Here is a 25,319-nt window from a genome sequence, read left to right as displayed (position 1 = left end):
CAGTGTCGTTGGGAAGATTCGGCACCAAACCTCATCGGGTTGCTCCCATACTGACATGTGAGACTCGTAAGCCTCGACGTGGTCGGTTGGGTCGCCTTCTCCTTTGTATGCTATAGGTGGCAACTTCAGCTTAGTCGGCACCGGGGGTATCTAGGACGTGGTCTTTGAGGGGTCGTCGACCACGTGTCGAACGACACGCGGCGATCGGCTCCTCGCATCCCTAGTCCGGCTCCTCTCCCCGTGGCGGGAAGGGCTTCTTCTCCGACTCGGGTGAGTCGGACTTCCCTCACTCCTCTGGGGGGTGCCTCGTCGGCGCTGCGGCGACGCCATCCTCCCGCGAGTGCGGGAAGGACTAAGGTCTACCACTAGCGCTCGGGCTCCCCGCGTCTTGACGGGCCGGCTTCTTCCAAAGGCTCCATTCATGTCTCTTGGAGTCACATTCTGGCCCCGGTCTCCTGGACGGGTTCCGCCGCTCTTGTCGGTGTGACAAAGTGTGAGCCGGCGTACTAGCAATTATGTCCGGGGAGTAGTTTCGGCTTTCTTTGCATCAACCACATGTCCTATGACGGTGACCTGGTCGGCGGGCAGCGGTATATCTTGTTCCTTTGGCGTCCCGTTCGTCGTATCAGTGACATGGCCGGTGGGGGACTGCCCGATTTCTGAGTTGTGGAATGTGTCGTCTTGGTAGAATTCGTTTTCCACCAACACCTTCTCTGGTTGCTTCGACATCTTCTTAGCTTTGTGGGTGGGTTTTTGTTTTGGTTTTTTTTTTGTTTGGGAATGAATGTGACTAGCTTCTAGTATCTTTCCCCACAGACGACGCCAATTGTTCCGGGTGTAATTCCAGAGCAGTTATACGTTACCACCCGTGCTTGTAGAATGACGTCTTTAGTTGAATCCTCCTTGCGGTCTCCTGAAACAATGAACAAACTGAGGGCTCGGCTTTGGGCCGAGCGAACTCACTCCGACGCTCAAGTCAGTAAACTTAGAAAGATAAGTTGTTGTTACTTGGTGAAGAGTATATTGTAGAGAGATAAGGAAGATATTACCAGATGAATAGTGATTCTTAGGTTAATTTGTGTATCCTTTCCTCAATGATAGTTGAGGAGTATTTATAGACTTTCACCTTTTGTCACGTAGTGGCCAAGTGGCCAAGTGGCTAACAGGTGGAAAGACTGATCTACCCTCGGCCGAGGGACCCATGGCAGGCCGGCGGGCCCTGTTGACTCACCGCCGAGGGGTCTTGGATATGAGTTCGTGGATATGTGCCCCGGCGGACAAGGTGCCCTAGCCGAGCCACAACAGACAGGCCGACAGGCTGTGTCGGTCAGGCTGTCTAAGTCGTTGACTTGCTGTGGATATCTTTGACCTTACTCAATGTGTTGACTTGGTCAGCGGGTGCAGAATATGCCCCATCAACCCTATACACCATGATTTCATGTATGGCTAGCCCATTATCAAGGTGATTATATTCTAAACCAAACTAAAATGATATATCATGAAGATGATGTAAGACTCAAATTGGTAACCCATGATTAAACCTTAGATTCTGGAATGATGAACGCAAAGAGTTATCGAGTACTCTTGAAACCATTAGATCTTATGGTATATGCGTATCTTGTATTCAAAGCAAGATGTCTCGTGCCTTTTGGTTGAAAAGGAGATCGAGGTTGTAAATCATTGATCCAAAATAGGTTGATCATTTTCTTTTACCAACGATTTAAGTTGGCGCTAATGTGTTCACTTAATAAGGTAAATAGAGAAATCTTTGAAGAAGTTCAAAGAGTTCAAAGAATCACGATTTAGTCGTGATGGGATTATCAAAGTGAAGACTTTGATATAAGGCAAAGGAAATGTGATATAGTATCACAAATTAATCTCTCTTAGCACGCATTATGAGATAATGTGTGGTTGGATAAAGAAATCAAACGCTATTCGATATGGTTTGGACTTCAATCAAGTTACTTTGAGTTACTTGAACCTTTTGGGGATTTTATCATTTTGTCTAAATTATTTTTCCACTAAATCTAAAACGAATCATATGAGATATGAAATGGTAAGGTACCATGTTTGTAAGTTTTTCAAAAGAAACAAATGCTCATTTTTCCTTACTATAATCACGAGTACAACGGGTTTGTGGCTCGTGAAATTGTCTTTCTAGAATACAAGTTTATTTCTAGAAGACAGAGTGGGACAAATTATTCAAGAGCCACAAAGAATGTTATGTCGCAAATTCAAGAGCCACAAAGAATATTATGTTGCAAGAAACCGGTCTTTCTTGGCTACATGAGACGTTTTGTGTAAGATGTTGTTTGTTCAAAACCTAGGAGGTTAAAGTCATCACTTGTTGAAGATGATGAATTAGTGTTACTTTTAGAAAGTAAAGAGCTTGTAACTTACAAAGAAATTGTTTGATTCAAGTTGATTACTTCTGGAAAGTAATGAACATATGACTTACATGAGAGTGTTTAAGTCACAACTCAATACAAGGCTTAGAGCCATGAAAATCTGAAATAAAAGGCTTGATTAGTGACAAAGGGTTTTGCACTAATAAAGAGAGATTTTAAAGCTTGATTAGTAGCAAAGGATTTTGCACTAGTTGAGAAGCTTAAGTCTAAGGGTTGTATTTCATTATAATGAGATATATAGCAAGTGAATCCAAAAACCCACTTCTTCAAAGAAGAAATGTATTCGATGCATGTTATGAGTTTTTTGCAATCCTAAGATAATGTGCAACTTAAGAGATGGTCTTGAGTAGGACATCAATGAGCTTGAATCAATGATTTGATCATGGTATAAAAAATTTTCCCGATAAGTCGAGAAGTTGTGTTTATACATGAAGTTTAGTGGGAGTTACGGAAATTTTAGTAGTTTTATATGTGGATGACATATTGATCATTGCGAATGATTTAAGACTTTGGAGAAATATAGTACATCTTTAATATCCGGATTTATGGAGATAAATCTACATGATATTAATGTCAAATAAGGAGTCTTGTGTTGATAAGATTCATGACTAGTTCAATCGAGTTGAACATATTTGATTGATTCCATTTACTTCCGCTGCCGTATCAATTAAATAGGAAATGATGTATAACACTTCATATACTTTGAGTATGATAAATTGTTTCAAATTGAATTTAAGTAATAGTTACCAAGTAAGCCATAAAGATTACCTTTAAGTGCTTGCAGAAGCATTAAGGATGTAAAGCAAAGTGTTTTTGATGCAATTTTGTGCAAGGGTGTTACACAAATGACAATTGACAATTGAGATTGCGCATGGTTTCCGACAAAACCATAATCAAAACACATTAGGATGGTTAAGATACCATTGTGGCTATATTATTTAAGAAATAGATTTTCTAGAATCGTTCTAGGCAATAAAGAACAATGAGAAATATTTACAACGAAAATTGAGTACACTTGCAATCATGGGATGTGCAAGAGGGATGAGTCCCACACACTGTGAAAACAGTGGGAGCTATTTTAAGGTAAGAAAGCCTATATCTAGATTGGATCTAGACACGTACTCAGAAAGTTTTGTAATGCAAATGTATACATTGCAAAGGAAAACGAGTATGTAGTAAGGTTGAGTTAGGTACAAGAAGTTGATAAAACCTACTAACCAAAGCCTTTTCATAGGCTTAACATGATGAGTCATGTCATATCAATTGGATTGAGATGAACAACTACATACATGATTAAATTGGATTATAAAATATGAAGTAGTAATCAGGTATTGACTATTCATATGTGATAATCACATTTGTCGTTCGAGTTTTTAAATCTAAAAACTCCTTTTATACTTTGTTACATCCAAACGGGTTGTAGAGACAATATTGAACCCCGTTAAAGTGAACCCGGATTAACATGGTATTTGCCCATAGTCACTTGTATGAGGTGACGTCTCGAAGTGACTAGAGTGTGATGCGATTGATGGCAAGTTCAAGTGCCATAGAGTCATGTGAGATGACTAATCGATCACATAGGCAGACTGTTAGGAACACTTTGTCGGGCAGTGACCGCTTATAGAGTTCTGGCAAATTTATATAGCTCGGTCGTGGCGAGAGCTACTATAGTATTCTAATGAGTCGATTCTTTTGACTAAAGACTGTTCGCCTAAGATGGCACAGATTCAGATTAGCTTTGATTTATGTTACTACGACCTTCGTAAATGGGGTCAAATGGGCATATTTTGGGTTATGATGGCTGTGACTAGTTGAAGGGAATAGTGCGATAGGAATTGTCCACCCCTTTGTCAGGGTTAAAACAATATCTCAGGGCCACTCGAGGAGTAATGAACTGGAAATTCGTGGCCACGCTCGGAAGGTTTCTATAGTAGAAAATTCTGGTCAATCAGTTATTCTCCAGATCGAGGAAACCACTCTCGATATGATCACTTGCAAGTACGACTCGAAAGACACTTTGCATTGAGTGGGAGATAGTAATAGGACAAGAGAATTGGTGAAGCACACTTGTCGAGGACAAGTAGGAGATTGTTGGAGTGTCCCCGACAATAATGCGATCACAATTGTCAATCATGATGATCACATGTTTAAATCTCATTTTTTAAGAATACGTAAGGGATGATTCATTTTATAGTCAACTGATCAACATTAATCGGTAACGATTGGCTTGCTAGAGTTTGACGTTACTGTCGTGGGACGGTGGTGGTCAGTTGATCCCTTAAGGTCACACCTAAAGGATGATGCCCTAATCTGTAAAGTTGATTAATTGTATGACGATACAATTTAATCAATTCCTTAAAATTGAACAATTCAATTTGTGAGAGAGTATATTAATATCTTATTATAATGGGATTAAATAAGATTTATTTTAGTAATTGAAATATTTTATTACTAAAATTGTTTATTGTTTGTGAAACAATAGATATAAGAATGAATGGTTATTTATAATTACAAGATGTTGTGAATTATAATTAAATGACCCATTTTATTTATGTGATCAAGTATCACTAGTAAATTTGTTGTATGTAATTTAATTAATTTGTAAAATGATATTTATGTGATAAATATGCATTAAATTAATTAATAACATGTATCATACTACATGTGACATATTGTGTGACAATTGACAAAATTGACAAAATAAAATGGTAGTCCATTTTATGTAAGTGGACCGAAATGGACGTTGTAGTGGAGTGTGCATAATATTATTTTATGTGATAAGATTAATATAATCATACCTACTATTAGTAGCCTTACACACCTACATTATGGAGATAAGGAAAAGAAAAAGGAGATGCCATATTTTGGCATGTTGCCTTCCATTTTCACGGCACTCCCTCCTCCTTTTATGATGAGAATCTTTCTCATTTTTGTCTCTTACCATTTACTCATTTTTCCACATGCATTCTTCTCTTTACTCTCTCTTTTTTCTCTAAAACTTGAGAAATCTTGATTAAAATTGTTCAATCACATTACTAATATTATTAGTGTAATATATGAGTATTAGTAATCAATTTTAAGGTAAACTACTAAACAAATATCTAGCACATATATTTAGTAGAGATAAGGGATAATCTTGGGTGCAATCAAGAGGAGTGGCTTCTATACTTGAAGTCTTTGGAGGATCATCCTAACATTTGGAAAGCTCAAGAACAAGTGAGGTAGGAGACTTCATTTGTGCCCAAAATGGCCGAAAATTAGATGGTGAGAAATCGTTTTTCCTCATCTCCTTTTATTAAGTTTGCATGCATAAGATCCTTAAGTTTTTATGACTAAAACTTTAAACTAAAATATGTGATATTTAAATATGTTTTTCTAACACAATCTTTAGGTGAAATCAACAATGGTGAACAAAGAAAAGATGAACAAGAGAGAGAACAACAACAATTAAACAACAAAGATTGGAATTCTAACATAAACAATTAAACTAAACTTAAGAGAAAAACAAAATGTAAACAAATGAAATTAAGAAGAGGAATTATACCAACTCAATAGCAAAGAAGGAACTTGGATTGAAAATAAGAAAGGAGATGCCTTTAATCTTCTTACAACCCAATTTCTACACTAATAATGGTATAATTATTGAAGAACTTGTTCCAATTAGGGAAAGATTAACAAGGTAATTAGTAAAGTTTGAAACTTGGAAAATGGAAATAAATTAGATCTAGGGTTGTGTGTACAAATGGTTAAGGGAAGGGGTATTTATAGTCTTTCATTAGATTTAGAAAAGAAGAGAAACAAAGCCCAAATCCCGCAGCCTGATGCGTCCTACCGGTGGACCGGCTACCGGTCAGCCTACCGGTAGCGAGGTCATTGCAAATTGAATTGAAAATTTTGGAAAATAACTGGTGAGTGTGCTCTACCGGTGGACCGGCTGCCGGCCTGCCGGCAGAACACGGTCATCAGTACTTCAATTTCTTCTTGGTAGTGTGCTCTACCGGTTGGCCGGCTGCCGGTCAGGCTACCGGTAGCGAGGCCAATTGCTTAATCTCTTCTAATTCCAATTTAACTTGTGCTGATGTGCTCTGCCGGTGGACCGTCTACCGGCCTACCGGCAGAACACAGCCTTCAGCTCCCTTCCTTTTTCTCTTGGCAATGTCTTGGGGGGTGTTCTGCCGGTGGCAAGACCGGCTGCCGGTCTGCCGGCAGAGCACACTTCTCAGCCTTTTTCAACCCCTTTTCTTCTCAAGCTTACACGAGCTAGCTCCTTCACTCGGCTTTCATTCCGTCTTCCCTTTTTCAAGGCTAATCCCCTAAAAAATAGTACGGGGAGTCATAATATCGAGGTACATGGAATAAAGGGCAAAACATGGGTGAAAGTGAGCTAAAAAGGTGCTAAAGAGGGCAAAAAGCATGAGAAACGGGAAGTGAAATGGCGTAAACTAATCACATATCAGACAGCGAACTGAAATACCCAACACTCTCCTCAAAGATTTCGTTCAACCAAAAAGACGCCCCTTGACTCATGTTCTCACCGTCTCGTCATCATCTTCAGGTACTCAATATCCCATTTCTCATTTTATCAATTACGATCGTTTTTTGCCAAACCATAAAATTTTCTTGTCGGCTGTGACCAAAAATCACGAGCCTAGCACGTTTCGTGAAGCTATGCAGGTCCAACAATGGAAAGATGCCATGAAGAGCGAGATTGACGCACTTGAACGAAACAATATCTAGACTCTCGAAGACCTCCCGCCTCATAAAAAGGCGATCGGTTCCAAATGGGTATACAAGATTAAATACAACGCCGACGGCACGATCGATCGCTACAAAGCTCGCTTGGTGGTAATGGGTAATCGACAAATTGAAGGGGTCGATTATAATGAAACCTTTGCACCTACAGTAAAGATGGTCACATTCTGAACTCTCCTTGCCATTGCTGCCACAAAACAATGGGATCTACATCAAATGGATTTACACAATGCGTTCCTTCATGGCGATCTTGACGAAGAAGTTTACATGAAGCCACCACCCGGATTCCACGCTGCATCTGATGGGAAAGTGTGCCGCCTCCGAAAGTCCCTTTACTGTATTCGCCAAGCACCCCGATGTTGGTACGCCAAACTTGCTTCGGCCCTTCAAACTTATGGCTTCAAACAATGACCATATGATCATAGCCTCTTCTCCCTTCACGAAACCAATACTGAGGTACACGTCCTTGTCTATGTCGATGATCTTGTCATTTGTGGGAATAATACATCCGTGATTGATCGCTTCAAGACCTACCTCAGCACGTGCTTCCATATGAAGGACCTCGGGCCTTTAAAATACTTTCTGGGGTTGGAAATTGCTCGCAATAATACCGGTCTATTTAATTCTGAATGGAAATACGCAATTGACATCCTTACCGAAGCCGGACTTCTTGGCACTAAACCTGCCAAAATTCCCATGGAGCCGAACCATCACCTCGCCAACTCCACTTCTCCTCTCCTCACCGACCCACAACCTTATCGAAGACTAGTTGGGCGCTTGGTTTATCTAACGATCACTCAACCGGAATTAACCTATTCCGTCCACATTCTCGCACAATTTATGCACGCCCCGCGACATGATCATTGGAAAGCTGCTTTACAGGTGGTTTGATACATCAAAAACAAACCGGGACAAGTCATCCTTCTTCGCGCTCAGGATGATTTAAAGTTACAAGCTTACTGTGACGCTGATTACGCCTCTTGTCTAACGAGCAGGCGATCTCTTTCCGCTTATATTGTCTTTCTTGGCTCCTCCCCGATATCATGGAAAACCAAAAAGCAAGCTACCGTCTCCAAATTATCAGCTGAGTCCGAATATCGAGCCATCGCCTATACCGTCTGTGAACTCAAGTGGCTCAAAGGACTCCTCAATTTCCTCGACATCAAACACGAGACACCCATTAATCTCTCTTGTGACAATCAATCCGCCTTATATATCGCTCGAAATCCGGTATTTCATGAGCGAACGAAATATATCGAAGTTGACTGTCATTTTGTTCGGGACGAAATTCTTAATGGTACTATACGCCCCAGTTATGTACACACCAAGGCTCAGTTATCCGACATCTTTACTAAAGCCCTTGGTCGCATATCGTTTGACGAACTTCTATCCAAGTTGGGCATTTCGAACCTCCACGCGCCAACTTGAGAGGGGGGGGGGGGTATTACACAGGAAACGGTTCTCTCCAAGCCCAACGGTTCACTCGAAGCTCTATTGGTGGCAAACACATCTCCGTTGCCTTATTTAGCAGATTATATAGCCGTTGCAAATATCATGTTACCTTTATATCAATTCTCTTCCGTAAATAACATGTATGAGTCGAGTATATAAGGAACAATATGTGACGATGTACATTCACGAATTACGAATACAATAACGATTATCACAATGTTATATTATGCAATTCTAATATTTTTATCCCAAAATCAATTGGTTTGACCTTTACATGTGAAATCTTCACATGCCCCTTGCGTGTAAAGTCTCCTTTTCGATCAATCGACAAAAATGCTATTTTGTTCAAACTTGTTTTGTCTCTCGAGAGCGTCGTCGCTTTTCAAACTTATGGGCTTTGGTATCCTATTAGATTCGCATATGGTGAACCCATCGAGAAGGAGAGGGTATTTACTTTATAAGTCTAAGGAGGTTGCATCTCAAAACCGATTGGTAATAGTGGAATAGTTGATAGCTCCTTGGTTTATAAAGGATATTATACTTCTCTCTTTCTCCAATGTGGGAGACCAACATGTGACATTTTCACACGCCCCCTCATGTATTAGGTCTGATTTTTTATCAATCTACAAGAATGTCATTCTTTTTGAACCTATGTCAACGAACGGGAACACCGTCGCTTTTCGTGTGAGTATTTAATTAAAATAGTTATAACCATCATTTGTATAAGAGAGTGTGTATGATTTTTTATCAATCTACAAGAATGTCATTCTTTTTGAACCTATGTCAACGGACGGGAACACCGTCGCTTTTCGTGTGAGTATTTAATTAAAATAGTTATAACCATCATTTGTATAAGAGAGTGTGTATGATTAAATAAAATACTTTTGATCTCCTATAAAATCGTTGTACAACATATAATGGTTCAAATTTCAAAAATAAATTATACACACCATTTAATGATTATAATAAATGACTTGTATAAATTAATGTTCTGTATAAGATTATGATCCTCCCTTCTTACTCTTTAAAAGTTTTCACACTCATATAGTCGTATTTATATGAGAAAGACACAGACATTAAGAAAATAAATATTTGTTTTTTTTTTTTGGTTATTTCATAGGAATAATCCATAGGTGACCTGCTTAAATTACTCTATCCTTTAAACAATCCAAATTTATTCCATTTTATCCTTCCTTTCTTCCCAAAACAAACTCAATTTTTTTACGTGTTGTATAAGGTCACATTTTCCTCCCTCTTCATTTAACTCCCAAATCTCCCTCACCCTCAAATTCTTATATCACTAATCCCCCATTATTACACAATCACCTACTGTACTCGTCGGTCGTTATACTCGTCGGTCACCGTCTCCCTATCTCAAAAGAGGTTGTGGTTTTTGGGTTTCAAAGGAGGTTGTCGTCGTGGTTGCTTGCCTAATGGTGGACGACGGTGGTTGCTGCTTTGTGCAACGAAGAAGATAAGGGGTGGAGTTGGTGAGGTTTAATGGTGGTCTTGTAGGTTTATGGTGAATTGGCGCGTGCGGAGGTGAGGAGCTGCGCTGGTGGTCCGAGGGAGTCAGTGCACCGCATGAGGAGTGGTGGTGGGAGACAGGACCGTCGACGAAAGAGTAATGAAAGGAGGGAGAAGAGATGAAATGGAGTTTTTTTATTTTGGAATTAGGGTAAAAATTAAGGTGTCTTAACCCTTAAAACATAAGGGTGACCTATTGTTGAGGTTATCCGCCGCCTTAGAGTGTTATTCAGAGGTATGTTGTATATGATTGATTAACTTGGAATTACCGATAGGATGAAATAATTTAAAAAGGCCACTCATAGAATGGATTATTTCTATGAAATAACCCTTTTTTTGTGTTCTTTTGTACGGATGAATATAAATTTTATTCATTATAAACGTGTCAAAAAAAATACAAAAATGTTAACATTACTAATATACATTTGTATTTTCTCGTATAGAAAACAATGTGAAGTTTTCGATAATAAGAGGGAGTATAATATTGTACAATAACTCTTTCTAAAAAATGTGAATAAATGAGGGTTAATATATATATTGTTTCACTAGAAAATTAATGTGCACTAGGGCGGGTCAAAAGTGCAGGTTAGCCTGACCCAATCTGCCCATCGGGTCATTATAACCGGGCTCGTTCCCAACCTACTCCCAGCCCGGCCCGCGTTCTATACCTAGGCCAGTTCCGCCCTCCCATGTCAAGCATGACCGTCCTCAACCCGGACCCACCTTAGGCTCGCCGAAAAGCCCGCCACTTGGGTCCCCGCGGCCTGCCTCCTACCCCAGTCGGTTTCGAGTCCCCAAGCCAGCTTGGCCCGACCCGTCCGTTTGACCAACCCTAATGTGCACCAGGTCAAACGCGCAAGAGAACGCACAATAATTGGTCCACTCCCTTGTAATTTTCTGATTTGATCAAAATAATGATTGGATTAGTCAAGAATCGTATTCGTAGTAACGACACTAAATACAAATGAAGTATACATAAACATGCGTTTCACACAAGAAACAAAAAGACTATACTTGTATATTAATATTGTACATGTATTGGTGTATATATATATATATATATATAGGCACGTAAATGTTTGATAAGAATTGGTCAGACACAAAAATTAGTAGCTAGTACAAATGGATGACGTAGACTATTATTCTGGCGTTGACAATTTGAAGCCCAAGAGATGTTCATCCATGAGAATTGCAAGGTCCAGAAGTTCTTCAATCCTATTCTCCGATTCAATCCCTACCGAGTCTGCCCGGTTCACCGGGTATCAACGCCTTTCCCAGTCCGTGAGACTCCGTGGCGAGTCATCCGTCAATTTGAAGTTGTTCAATACAAAGAATAAGAAGAAGAACAAGGCTTGGGTACTCATTTCCAAGGTGTTTTCTTTTAGGAAATCATCCAATGGTTCAGATGAGATTGTCGGGAATGATGATGTTGTCAAGGTGGATGATCGTATTGCTGTCGAGAAACCGGTCAAGTCTCGTCGTTCTAGTTGGCTTCCTGACCCCAATCGTCGCTGGCCCGTTCAAGGCTGGTAGTTGTATAGCTGTATAGTTGTAAACTTGTAGTGTACATGTTCAATTCTTGTATGGCCTTTATTGTCCTTGTACCCATTCAATTCAAATTTGTAACAACTAATAAAATTGATACTTTTTTTTTTTTTTTATTAATGATGCCTAAAAATATCAATTTGATGAAAATACTACGAAAAATTGTGGTATGAACCATTCTATCTTAATCTTAATTGTCGTGCTCACTCGACATGTCAATAGAATTCTGTTTTGCTAAACTCAGCTTGAGCTCAATTTGACTTATGCACAAGTATACCGATGCTCCTTTAATTTCAACTAATTGAATGTGAAAATTTCAAGATATTCTTACACATATTCGCCTTAGAAAATCACTTTATTTTTGTCAAATTTAATTGACAGCAGATAAAAATATCATTTGATATTTATAATTTATTTATATTAATCCCATATGTATTATACTCCATATTCCGTATATTGTAACGGCTGATAGCTTGCAAACCCTCGGCTTGGGATATTTTATTTTGAATGGATAATGGTTCAAGTATGTGTGGTTCAGGTTAATTTGTTTTTTTTTTTTTTTTTGAAGGGATTTATACATTTGAGCACGTAGAACGATAGGTTAAATGGATAGCTAGATGTTTTTGGAACACCGTTATCCTTCAATCACTTCACTTTTTTCATGGCTTTCCTCGCAAATAAAACCTCAATTGTTATCCCCTTGATTATAATGCTTGTTGTTACAACGATTACAAGCGGTAGCGTAACTGAGTTAGCATTCTCGAAAGACGAGCCGACTCCAAGGAACTGGCCGGAGAAATTTCACGCATTACTTGTAATGAACTACACTGATACGAACATGCTGGTAGTAAACAACTTGTGGTACGATTGGCAAAACGGCCTTAATGTCCAACTTATGCAGCACCAACAAGGGAAGCTTGTTCACGCCGTGTCATGGAATAACGGCACTTCGTTCTATTTCACGCTTAGAAGTGATCGTATAATCGAATGTATTCCCCATGAATTTGGGGTCGGGATCTTAAGGCCCAACTTTTTAGAAGGCGCTAACTACTTGGGTCAGGTTCAGATTGACGGATTCTTGTGTAATCTATGGGAAAAAGAAGAGTTTATTTGGTATTATGAGGATGTGGTTACCAAGAGACCGATTCACTGGCTGTTTTACACGGGTATGAATAAATAATTAATTGTACTGACATTACGCCTCCTTGTTAAAGTGTCTGTGACGTTATTTATTTTGTGCATTAATTTGGTGGGTTAAATTGTAGGTTTAGATGTTCATGTGATGACATTTGAGGAGGTGGATGAAATGGTTGATTCGTCTCAATGGCAAGCTCCGGATTACTGCTTTGGCAAGGCTGTCAAAGTTTCGACAGATTCTGCTTTTGTGGCGACTGAACTCTCACGCAGCCCTTTAATAACACTCGATCGATTACATTAATTAAAGATAGTCACTATGTTATTATCCATTGTAAGGTATGATACTTACAATTTCGTCCTTGTTGATTTCTTATAAAACAACCAGAAAAAACAGGATGATCATAATCATGGAAGAGTAGAATTATCCGAATTGACACAAATAACGGAATTGAAATGACATGAAATTGTACACTCAACTAAGCTGACCCATATCATACACGACCCGGATAACCCATTTACCCGATTTATTTCATCTACATGCGAAATTTACTCTGTATCCTGAAAAATACAGAAACCGGCATTAGCGATAGAGAAGCCACCATCCACCACAAGATTATGTCCACTAACAAATTTAGACTCATCACTCCCCAAGAACACCATAGCTTCCGCCACATCCTCCGGCTTACAATAGCCCCCCTTCAGCGTAGAATACACCTTGGAGATATTCTCGTCATCCAACCCAAAGAATTTCTTAACCAAAGGCGTAGGAACCAGGTACGGTGAAACACAGTTAACCCGAATCCCATATTTGCCTAGCTCAACCGCGGTATTCTTAGTGAGCCCCAGCACCCCGTATTTTGAACTTGTATATGCATGAGAAGCAAGCCCACCCACAACCGAGGTTAGGCTTGCTGTGTTAATAATGCAACCACTGTGGCCAGGGATCATAACCCTGGCCGCATGCTTGGTTCCCAAGAAGTGACCAATGAGGTTGACCCGAAGAGTTTCCTCAAACTCTATAGGGTCAACCTCAGTTATGTTTGTGGAGGACTGCTTAAGGATGCCTGCATTGTTTACCATAATGTCGAGTTTCCCGTGTTGAGCCAGGGTGGAGTCCACTGCCTGTTTAACTTGGGCTTCATTGGTGACGTCACAATGGGTGAAGGAGGCTGACTGCGGACCCAGTTCGTTACATAGGGATTGGGCCAAGTCGTCTTGGATGTCGGCGATCATGAGTTTTGCACCCTGGTTTATGAATGCTTTTGCCGTCTGTGCGCCTATTCCGCTTGCACCTCCTGTTATTAGTGCCACTTTGTTCTTCAACCTACAAATCAAACATAACGTGAAAGAATATATGTCAATGAAAAATGCAAGTTGATGGTTAAAAATCAACTAATTGTTTAATATCCTAATCAATAGCTTACTAGAACAATCATCAATGAAAATTTGTGATATATAAACACCAATACATGTACAATATTAATATAACAAGTATACTTCGTTTTTGTTTCTTGTGTAAAACGCATGTTTATGTATACTTCGTTTTTATTTAGTGTCGTAACTAATCCAATCATTATTTGATCAAAATAGAAAATTATAAGGGAGTGGAAAATTAATCCAATTAGTTCAATTGATAAAACTACGAGTAGTTTCTATCTCCAGCAAATCAAAGTTTGACGGGGTCTACGCCCGTCTAGGCGTCTACCCACAGATTTGTTACAAATACCCTAAAAAAATAGTCCATAGAATGGGTATAGAAGACTTCTAAATCACGCAAAAAAATACTCGTAGACATCTAATCTGTACCGTTGTGTATCGACGACATACACAGAAATTTCATATAAGTTTTCATGCAAACCTCAATGTAATCAATCATGTTCTAACTAGAAAATGGGAAGATATAAAAAAATAGCAGCGGACTATTATAAGGCCACATATAAAATAGATTGAATGAAGGGAGGAGTGTTGGATATACCTCATCATAGCTGAGCTTGCCATAACTGTAAGTCTGTAACAGAGTAACACCCTTGTACTGCAAAGACAGCTTGTAAATGTATGCATTCACGTTCCATTGCCTGTCTTATATATAGAGGACTCTTAGTGTTACTACTTGCCGTGAATGATGTGTCCTGATTCCTGAAATATAGATAAAGCCAAGTGACAATCCTATTTCTAAAGCCTACACGTCTTGTTTCATACTGATTCTGTATGAATTATAGTGATACGGTTGGGGTAGTTGGACGTTGAGCTTTTTTTCTAGTTTGATTTTGTAATTTCGTTCTAACGTGTTGCCTAAGAGCACACATTAAGAATCCAAATGAGGAAATATTATCTTGATGGGGAGTGATAGGGCGACGCCCGGTGTTACCGAGTTTGAGTAACACCCTTATTAAAATAATAATATAAATTAAAATCAAATCTTTCCTTTCAATCTTCCCACCCAAACAAATTTTATATTTCACAATTGCGCCAAAATTAGCAAGGGTATTAATGAAATTTGGCTTAAATTAAATCTGGAGTTCCATTATTTTCCAGCCACAATGCCAACAATAGAGGACATACCCTCCTCATTCCTCAACTTCTACAGGAAGTACAACCATGGTTGGCTAATTGATGGCTCTCTTTTGCTCATGGCCTTGTTTAGTAGAACAATTTTTCGTAAATCGGTGTATTTTTGCATAAAAAATTGAACTACGTTGTGCCGGAAATGAAGCCTGTAAATCATTTCTCCAAGATTTTTCATTTTTTCATCCATTAAATGAAATTGACAAGGATCTTTCCACGATCGAATTAGCTAAATCTAATTTCCTCCAATCAATTTCATTAATTATTTGATCACAAAAATTATATTTCCCATATTACCCTTTTCTAATAAAACAATTTGAAATTCAAAAAATAAAGGGGTAAAGTGAAAATTGTTGATAATTTACTAAAACGTCCCCGATGTTACTAAAAGTGAGTAACACCGGGTGTCTCTATCTTATTTTCCTATCTGGATTAGCTCAAGAGATATAGAAAGATGGTCATTGTTATCAAGCTTTTGTGATGATATAATCAAAAGAATATTTGCACAATTTGAGTTTTTAATATACTAGGACCCATGTTAGAAAACTTTATAGTTTTCAGTAATTGTAAGGTATGATACTTGCAATTTCCTAATTTTTTTTTTTTTTTTGTCAGATTGAAAAAGGGCAACTTATAGTACCCAAAAGTTACAGAACAAGCTAATTGACTAAGTTGCACTAGAAGCCCAACTAGTAAATCTATAGTGCAACAAAGCGAAACTTAAAGGTTACATAAATCAATACTATATATTAAATCCAGAAACCAAGGGACTTTAATATAATTAAAGAAAATTATACAAATTAATTATACTATATAGTTTTAAATCACTAGCACCGTGTGATGGAATCGAATAAGGGATCTCAATGCATATATTATATAGTTTGGGTTAAAATTAAATTATATAGAAGTTTGATAATTTTCCTAAACATCTGTAAGAGACTAAAACATGGTCAATTTCCTTAAAATAAAATAGTTAATTAAGATGGTCAATTTCCTTAAAATAAATTAATTAATTAAGATGGTCAATTTGAAGGAGACTAAAAGAAAGAAGATGCTTGGTAATTTTCCTAAATATTTATCGAACACTAGAAGATGGTCAATTTCCTTAAAATAAAATAATTAATTAGTATAAACATGCACACTTATGGTATTAATTATTATCATCATAAAATTATATATTAAATTTAAAATTTATGCAATTTTATTAAACTTTATAGTTTATTAGATGTAAAGAGATGTTAATTATTTAACATACAAAATATAATATACGTAGGTTATAAATAATTCAAGTTAGATTCCATAATATATAATATTACATAATTCTTTCGATTTGATTTAATGCATATATGTAATATATTTATATAAATATATAATCCTCTTAAAATTGCATGCCTAAGTAGTAAAAGTAATTTTGTCAGTAAAGAAAATAATTGTAGTAACATTGATAGTAATCACTCATTTGAATAGTAAAAGTAACAATATTATCAGCGAGATTAGTGAAAGTGGTAGAAATAACGGGAGTAGTGAAATAATCAATATTAATGCGGTAATAGTGAAAGTAACAATAAATTATGGCGGGAGTAGTGAAATTATCAATATTAATGCGACAGTAGTAACAATAACAATAATTACGGCAAAAGTAGTGAAAGTAACAATGATTACGGGCAAGTAGTGAAATGTTATTATTATTGTTTCACTAATAAGAGTAAAATATTAATAGCGGGAGTAGTGAATTTGTCTCAAAATTTATTTCATCGTAATTTTAGGACATGTCATAGAAAAATATATTAATGATAATTTTATGGGTTATGCAATAATTTTATTTAATGAAAAAAAAAATTAATGGTAAGTAGAGGTAGCCCGGGCGAAGCCGGGCGCCAATACTAGTATAAACATAAACTAAAATTAAAATTACAACAAAACAAACTGAAGTAACGAGGGCAAGATTACGAAGAATAGATTGACCACAAACAACCTCGTCCATGTCATTAGCAATATTAACAATTCCAATAGGCCAACGGGACGGACCAAGTGCAATTAGGCCACAAGAGCGTAGAAAGAAAAGGGGGAAGAACGAGCGGAACAAGCTCGTCTTCAGTGGAGAAGATTCTCCTACACCGTGGTGACCGACCCCAACAGTCCAAAGACCAACCCAAGGGATCGAGTAGCCTGATAAGAAGGACTAGAGAGATCCCTTTAACCAATCTCCGAGCCAGGAACTTACACCTTAGGGAACTACCCCATAGAACATTGATCCAACGGATCAAACCATCAAAACCATTTATTAGAGGAAGTAAGTCCGTAAAAAGATGGCAACCAACCCAAGAACTACAACAAAGTCTCCTATACAAGGAGATTATTCTGAAAAACAAGCAAAACATTAAAATAAAAGGAGACGACATAAGATGAAGAAAAATACCACCACCTCCAAACCACCCCACACCACCAAGAAAACCCGAGAACTACCTATTCAATTACTCACAATCTGAAACGAAACAACAAAACCCACATAACATCTCTCTACTAAAGACCAGCAATGAAATCTGACCATCCCCCCAAGACCATCAAAAGATCCCCGACACCAACAACAACAAAGAAGGCAAGAAAGACCTTCCAAACAAGAAACACCCTCGGAAAGCACAGACCTCGACACATCACCGATAACACACATGCATGCAAACCAAACTAGAGAATGATAGTTCAACAACACAAACTCACACCTGAGACAGCAAGACATCTGATCCGATAGGCGGGGGAAGGGGCGAGGGGAAGGGGAACGCCATATCAAATCAGAATGAGACCTGACCCATAAACATAACAACAACAAACCCCAACAAGGGGTGAGACCATATCACACATCCGGAGGAGGTAGGGAAGGGGGCGAGGGGAAGGGGGGGCACCTCCCTTGTTGCATGCACGATTACCGATGACCAAAGTTGACCCCGACATAAGGAAATAAGAGGAAGGCAAACCACCCATCAAACCACCAAAGGTAAATCAGGGATAGAGATAGTCAAAGGGAAAGCGATTAATCGCACAAATTAGATGGAGAGACGAACAAACGGGTAAAATTAATTAAGATCAGAGTTTGTGAGCATGGTCACCGAAGAAAGGCCGGAAAACGGTCCCTTCTCCGGCGACCGAATAGGCACTGGGTGGTAACAAAGTTTTAATTTGGGGGTTATCTTTTCGAGAAAAGGGGGGAAATTTAGAGAGAGACGTTTTAATTTGGGGGTTTTCTCTTAGAGAGAAGAGGGAGCAATTTCCTAATTGTTGATTGTCTAAAACAACATGAAAAACAGGATGATCATTACTCTCTCCTATTTACACCAAAGGTTACATTAACCTTACCACACTTATTGAGGTGTGTTTTGCAACATGAATATCTTTAGTTACACATTATTAAAAATATGAATATTTGATATTCTTATAGCATTCATGACAATAAATCAAACAAAATTTCACATGATTATATTTTGTCTTATATATAACCTTTGGTGTATATAGGAGGGAGTATTCTTTAGTCAATGTAACCTTTGGTGTATATGGGAGGGAATATTATGGAAGAGCATAAGTATTATGGAAGAGCATAAGTACGAGTGCTATTTCAATGTTTAGGGGCACTTTGATTTTTACACCACCGGGAACCATTTTAACAGGTAGGGTCTAACACGATCCGAGAACCGAATTAGTCACAAACAAAATAACCCAAAAAGACCTAACGCCCGAGCTCACAAACATCTATCCGAACGATGTCTCGCTTGTGAAACCCTAACTGACTGAATTTGAAATGATTCGAATTAACACAAAATAACTTAATTACTTGAATTGAAATCACTAGAAGTATGAACTTGCATACTCAACTAAGCTTATCTACGTAACAAATGAGAACATTATTAATCAAGCCTCAAAATAACTCGACTCAAACCTAAAAAACTATCAAATTAAAACTGGCCCAAATCCTACCCGACTTGTATAACCCATTTGTCTGCTCTGTTAATCCTACTACGTGAAATTTACTCTGTATCCTCAAAGATGCAGAAACCAGCATTAGTGACAGAGAAGCCACCATCCACCACAAGATTATGTCCACTAACAAATTTAGACTCATCACTCCCCAAGAACACCATAGCTTCCGCCACATCCTCCGGCATACAATAGCCCCCCTTCAGCGTAGAATACACCTTGGAGATATTCTCGTCATCCAACCCAAAGAATTTCTTAACCAAAGGCGTAGGAACCAGGTACGGTGAAACACAGTTAACCCGAATCCCATACTTGCCTAGCTCAACTGCAGTGTTCTTAGTGAGCCCCAGCACCCCGTATTTCGAACTTGTATATGCATGAGAAGCAAGCCCGCCCATAACCGAGGTTAGACTTGCTGTGTTAATAATGCAACCACTGCGGCTTGGGATTATAACCTTGGCCACATGCTTGGTTCCTAAGAAGTGACCAATGAGGTTGACCCGAAGAGTTTCCTCAAACTCTGTCGGGTCAACCTCAGTTATGTTTATGGACATGGACGACTGCCTAAGGATGCCTGCATTGTTTACCATAATGTCTAGTTTGCCGCGTTGAGCCAGCGTGGAATCCATTGCGTCTTTAACGTGGGCTTCGTTGGTGACATCGCAGTGGGTGAAGGAGGCTGACTGTGGACCCAGTTCGTTACATAGGGATTGGGCCAAGTCGTCTTGGATGTCAGCAATCACGAGTTTGGCACCGTGGTTTATGAATGTTCGCGCCGTGTCTGCGCCTATTCTGCGTGCTCCTCCTGTTATTAGTGCCACTTTGTTCTTCAACCTACATATCAAATGCCAACCATATTAATATGATATCGTGAAAGAATCTATATCAATGAAAAATCAACTACTCTCTCCGTCTCATTCATTTGTTTGCCTATTCCATTTTAGGATGTGTCAAATACACGGAATATATCGGTGCTCAAATCAAGCGATATAGCTGTTGCAAATCATGTAAATATAGGCAATGAATAATTGCCTCCCTAGAATAGTCCTTATTCTTTGCATTTGATTATTCTCTTTGTATGTATAAATAGATAGAAGTTGTAGGCTGTATCACACAATTCGAATGAATAACAATCTTACTCAATATTCAACCCTACTCATCTTTTAATATGGTATCAGGGAGTTCATTCTAACACAGCCGTCTTCTTCTTTTCAAAAAAAAAAAAAAAACAACAACAAAACCTAAGGATGACAGATCTTGATACACAGATCGTTCATTCCTCTACCGATTCTTCTTCATCTAATACCGTTCAACTCGAGAATACCGGAACCAAAATCACTCTCATCACTTTCAATGGAAGCAACTACGATGAATGGTCCCAATCCTTTCATCTAGCGCTTCTTGCGAAGGGGAAACTAGGCTATATTACTGGAACTATAACACCACCGAAAGCAACCGATGCAAAATTCGAAGCCTGGCAGTCTACCAACGCACTGGTGACTCTATGGCTATACAACTCGATCGACTCCAAACTACAAAAACAAATCTCCTATCGTCCTCAGGCCAAGCAGATCTGGGACGAAATCAAAAATCGATTCTGCCAAACGAATGAAGCCCGAGTATACAAATTACACGCTGACCTTATGGCGTGCCGCCAAGGCCCAACAGAGTCTTTGATGAACTACTATGGGCGCATGATTCAACTATGGGATGAGCTTCTCGAATCTGATCCGCTTCCTACTTGCTCGTGTGATCCCTGCGCGTGCAACCTGGTAAGTCTTCTTGATACTCATCGAGAAAAGAAAAAGGTTAGAGAATTTTTAATGGGTCTCGACGATCGTTTTGATAACCCTCGATCTCAAATTCTTGCTATTCGCCCCCTCCCTAATTTGGATTTAATTTACAACCGTCTCTTACAAGACGAAGGTATGCGTACTTTATCCTCTGCCCGTCCTGAATCGAAACCCGATACAATGGTTTTTGCTGCCCGGGTTAATAACAGTAATCGACCAACTGGGGGAAGGGATTCAAATCATTCCTTTCAGCAGAATTCGAATTCCACTCGTGACCAAAACCGACCCTTTTGTATTGCTTGCAAAAAGACTGGTCATTTCTTCAAACTATGCTATCGTGTGACGGGTAATTTCCCTGAATGGTGAGGCGATCGTCCCCGCGATCGTATCTACATCAACCCGAATGATACCGACCTAAGTAATGCAGTGTTCGTCCCCGATGTTGAGGGACGGGCTCGTTGGGAACGCTTAAAGAAATAGGGGGCGGGCGCAGGAACGAAACAGGGTCCGAATACTGGAACCGCGCCGAATCTGGGCGCTGCTACTGCTGGACACGGTTCTTTCGCAGGTACTGTCAATGCTTCCGCTTCCGTATCGAACTTTGACAAAATTGATCTCAACAACATGACTCCTCAAGAACTTGAGGAGCTAAATACAATGTGGCAGAACCGTCAAGGAACTCTCAAAACCGACTCTATCAGTGGTAAATTCTCTCCCTTATATTGGATAATTGATACGGGTGCGTCAAACCATATGTCTAGTTGCTTATCTATTTTTTCGAATTTACGAACAATCTCTCCTCTGTCCGTAGGACTGCCGAATGGTGAGGTTACCATTGCCACTCAAAGTGGTGATATCCATTTGTCATCTCGTCTTACTTTACACGATGTCTTATATGTTGCCAATTTACGTTGTCATTTAATCTCCGTTTCCAAACTTCTACTTGACACATCGTTAACTATACAATTTTCTTCTAAATTTTGCGTCATACAGGACCGTTCCTCGAAGACGGTGATTGGTTCGGGTGAGGAATGCGAGGGACTATACCTTCTCAAAGATGTTCGTACTCCAGTAGCACAAATAAACACCGTCTCAACACCGGATACAATGGAACTTTGGCACCGTCGTTTGGGTCATCCAGCTTCGAGTATTTCCCGTTTTTTGCCTTTTATTTTAAATAAACATTTGAACTCTAATTTTCATAGCAAACATTGCAATATTTGTCTTCGTGCAAAACAAACACGAGAACCATTTTTTCCAAGCCTAAGTATTGCATCTAATATTTTTGATTTAATTCATTTTGATTTATGGGGGCCTTACTCCGAAAACGCCTCTTGTGGATCCCGTTTTTTCTTAACTATTGTTGATGATTTTTCCCGTTCCACTTGGGTATATCTCCTTCGACACAAAAGTGACACACGTAAAACTTTGCTAAATTTTTTCTCCCTTGTGGAACGACAATTTAATAGAAAAATAAAAACCGTACGGAGTGACAACGGAACGGAATTTTCTTGCCTTGAAAATTTTTTTAACGAAAATGGCATTATTTATCAATCATCGATGGTCGACACACCCCAACAAAATGGTCGTGTGGAACGAAAACACCGCCATATTTTAAATGTGGCCCGAGCTCTTCTTTTTCAAGCTAACTTACCCATAATTTTTTGGGGCGAAACTATTTTGGGTGCCGTCTATCTTATTAATCGGACTCCATCAATGATTCACAAAGGCAAAACCCCGTATGAAATTCTTTTTCAAAAACCGCCTCCCACTAATCACATTCGCATCTTCGGGTGCTTATGTTATGCCAAAAACATTAATCGGTCTCGAGACAAATTTGCATCTCGAAGTCGAAAATGTGTTTTTCTAGGATATCCGTTTGGCAAAAAGGGGTGGAAAGTATACGATATTGAAACCGGCACCTATTTTAATTCCCGAGACGTCGTTTTCATCGAGCATGAATTTCCTTATTTTAATCAAACAAATAAAACTACTTCAACACCATCCTATTCGTTTTTAAATGACACAAATGACTCTGTTAGTCATGACATCCCCGAACAGAGCCCAAACGACTCCAGCTCCCCACAAACACCAGCAACAGACACGCCCACCATCGAACCCCAGCCAACCCCAACACCCGATGCTCACGAACCCCCCGACACAACCCAGTCCTCATCACCAACAACCGAACAACCAACCTCCGCTTCCGCACACGACACCACAAACACCGCTGCTCAAAATACACCCGAAACCCACGAAACCCACGAAACCCCTGCCTCCACTTAAAACCCAGACACCCCCTCCACAACAACCAACGTCCCCACTACCATGGGCAAAGGCCATCGCACAAAGTTTCCCAATTCTCGCCTTTCCGGATACGAACAGCCCCCGATCAGTCCCTCCACTCACGCCGCATCAGCACCATCTCAAGGTACGAAATACCCCATCTCTCATGTTGTTACTTATAATAAGTTTTCACACAAACATCGTGCTTTTCTATCGGCCGTGACTAAAAATCACGAGCCTACGAGTTTTAAAGAGGCCGTGCAGGTTGCTCAATGGAGGGATGCCATGAAGTCCGAAATTGAAGCTCTCGAAAGGAACAAGACGTGGACACTTGAAACCCTTCCGCCGAACAAGAAGGCTATTGCATCCAAATGGGTATATAAAATTAAGTACAACGCTGATGGAACAATCGAAAGGCATAAGGCTCGGCTCGTTGTTATGGGAAACAGACAAGTAGAAGGAATCGACTATAATGAAACATTTGCTCCCACCATTAAACTCGTTACTGTCCGTACTCTACTTGTCGTTGCCGCCTCCAAAAATTGGGATCTCCAACAAATGGATGTCCACAACGCTTTTTTACACGGTGAACTTCACGAAGAGGTATACATGAAACTACCTCCGGGCTACGATTCACGCACGGACGGGAAAGTATGTAGACTTCAAAAGTCACTATATGGCCTTCGACAAGCTCCGAGGTGTTGGTACACAAAACTAGCATCCGCCTTAAAAACATACGGCTTCCGACAAAACGCTTATGATCATTCCCTGTTCTCATTCCGACAGGCTGAAACTGAGGTACACATACTCATTTACGTTGATGACCTTGTTATTTGCGGGAACAATTCGGCCAAAATTCGAGAATTTAAAAGCTATTTAAATAAGTGTTTTCATATGAAAGACCTCGGAGCCCTTAAATATTTTTTGGGTCTAGAAATTGCTCGAAATAAAACCGGATTATTTATTTCGCAAAGGAAATACGCCCTCGATATTTTATACAGCAGCAACAGTCCATTAACTTTGCACGCATATTGCGATGCCAGCTACGCCTCGTGTCCTAATACACGCCGGTCCATATCCGCTTACCTGGTTTTCTTGGGTAGCTCTCCTATTTCTTGGAAAACCAAGAAACAGAATACAGTATCCTTGTCCTCCGCCGAAGCAGAATACCGCGCCATGGCTTTCACGGTATGCGAATTAAAATGGTTGAACGGGTTACTTTCATCACTTGGCATTACTCAAAAAGCCCCTATCGACCTACATTGTGACAATGACTCGGCTCTACACATTACACGCAATCCCGTTTTTCACGAACGTACCAAACATATTGAAGTGGATTGCCATTTTATCCGCGATGAGTACACTAAAGGCTTCATTCACCCGACTTACATCCACACAAAGAGTCAACTCGCAGATATCTTTACCAAAGCTCTCGGCCGGACATCATTCGAAGAACTTCTTTCCAAGTTGGGCGTCTCAACTCTACACGCTCCAACTTGAGGGGGGGTAATACACGGAATATATCGGTGCTCAAATCAAGCGATATAGCTGTTGCAAATCATGTAAATATAGGCAATGAATAATTGCCTCCCTAGAATAGTCCTTATTCTTTGCATTTGATTATTCTCTTTGTATGTATAAATAGATAGAAGTTGTAGGCTGTATCACACAATTCGAATGAATAACAATCTTACTCAATATTCAACCCTACTCATCTTTTAATATGTCAGTCAATTGTTTTTTTTTATTTTAGGAATGAATGTCTTTGATGGGCAATTTGATCATCTACACTCAATTTGGTCCATTTGCCATCTAATAATTGAATCCTCTTTTCTTGGTCTTTGTTACAAAACCAAAGACAAACAATTGACCAGGACGGGGGAATAAT

At 39.3% G+C, this 25,319-nt stretch overlaps 3 protein-coding genes across 4 annotated transcripts; 1 reads left to right on the top strand and 2 right to left on the bottom strand.

The window, feature by feature from the left end:
- The first annotated feature begins 12,257 nt into the window (after positions 1 to 12,257).
- LOC141623077 (uncharacterized protein At4g14100-like) lies at positions 12,258 to 14,325 on the top strand. 2 transcript variants are annotated; one of them, XM_074439120.1, is made up of 3 exons: positions 12,258 to 12,850; positions 12,950 to 13,157; positions 13,929 to 14,325. In XM_074439120.1, the coding sequence occupies exons 1-2, from the start codon at positions 12,346 to 12,348 to the stop codon at positions 13,120 to 13,122; spliced, it is 678 nt and encodes a 225-aa protein (XP_074295221.1). In that variant the 5' UTR covers positions 12,258 to 12,345; the 3' UTR covers positions 13,123 to 13,157; positions 13,929 to 14,325. The 2 variants fall into 2 exon arrangements, with proteins under 2 accessions (XP_074295221.1, XP_074295220.1); XM_074439119.1 differs by having other exon boundaries at positions 12,950 to 14,325.
- Positions 13,124 to 14,983, bottom strand: LOC141623076 (borneol dehydrogenase, mitochondrial-like). The gene is made up of 2 exons (XM_074439118.1): positions 14,797 to 14,983; positions 13,124 to 14,145 (listed from the first exon to the last, which is right to left on the bottom strand). The coding sequence occupies exons 1-2, from the start codon at positions 14,880 to 14,882 to the stop codon at positions 13,368 to 13,370; spliced, it is 864 nt and encodes a 287-aa protein (XP_074295219.1). The 5' UTR covers positions 14,883 to 14,983; the 3' UTR covers positions 13,124 to 13,367.
- Positions 14,984 to 19,402: 4,419 nt separating this feature from the next.
- On the bottom strand, positions 19,403 to 24,609 carry LOC141616979 (momilactone A synthase-like). Its single transcript, XM_074434147.1, has 2 exons — positions 24,518 to 24,609; positions 19,403 to 20,186 (listed from the first exon to the last, which is right to left on the bottom strand). Exons 1-2 carry the CDS (start codon positions 24,607 to 24,609, stop codon positions 19,403 to 19,405), a joined length of 876 nt encoding a protein of 291 aa, XP_074290248.1.
- Between the last annotated feature and the right edge of the window lie 710 nt (positions 24,610 to 25,319).

The sequence above is a fragment of the Silene latifolia genome, chromosome X (assembly GCF_048544455.1).
Source record: "Silene latifolia isolate original U9 population chromosome X, ASM4854445v1, whole genome shotgun sequence".
Lineage (NCBI taxonomy): Eukaryota > Viridiplantae > Streptophyta > Magnoliopsida > Caryophyllales > Caryophyllaceae > Silene > Silene latifolia.
Note: the sequence above shows the minus strand (reverse complement) of the source record. Positions and strands in the feature narration are given on the sequence as shown.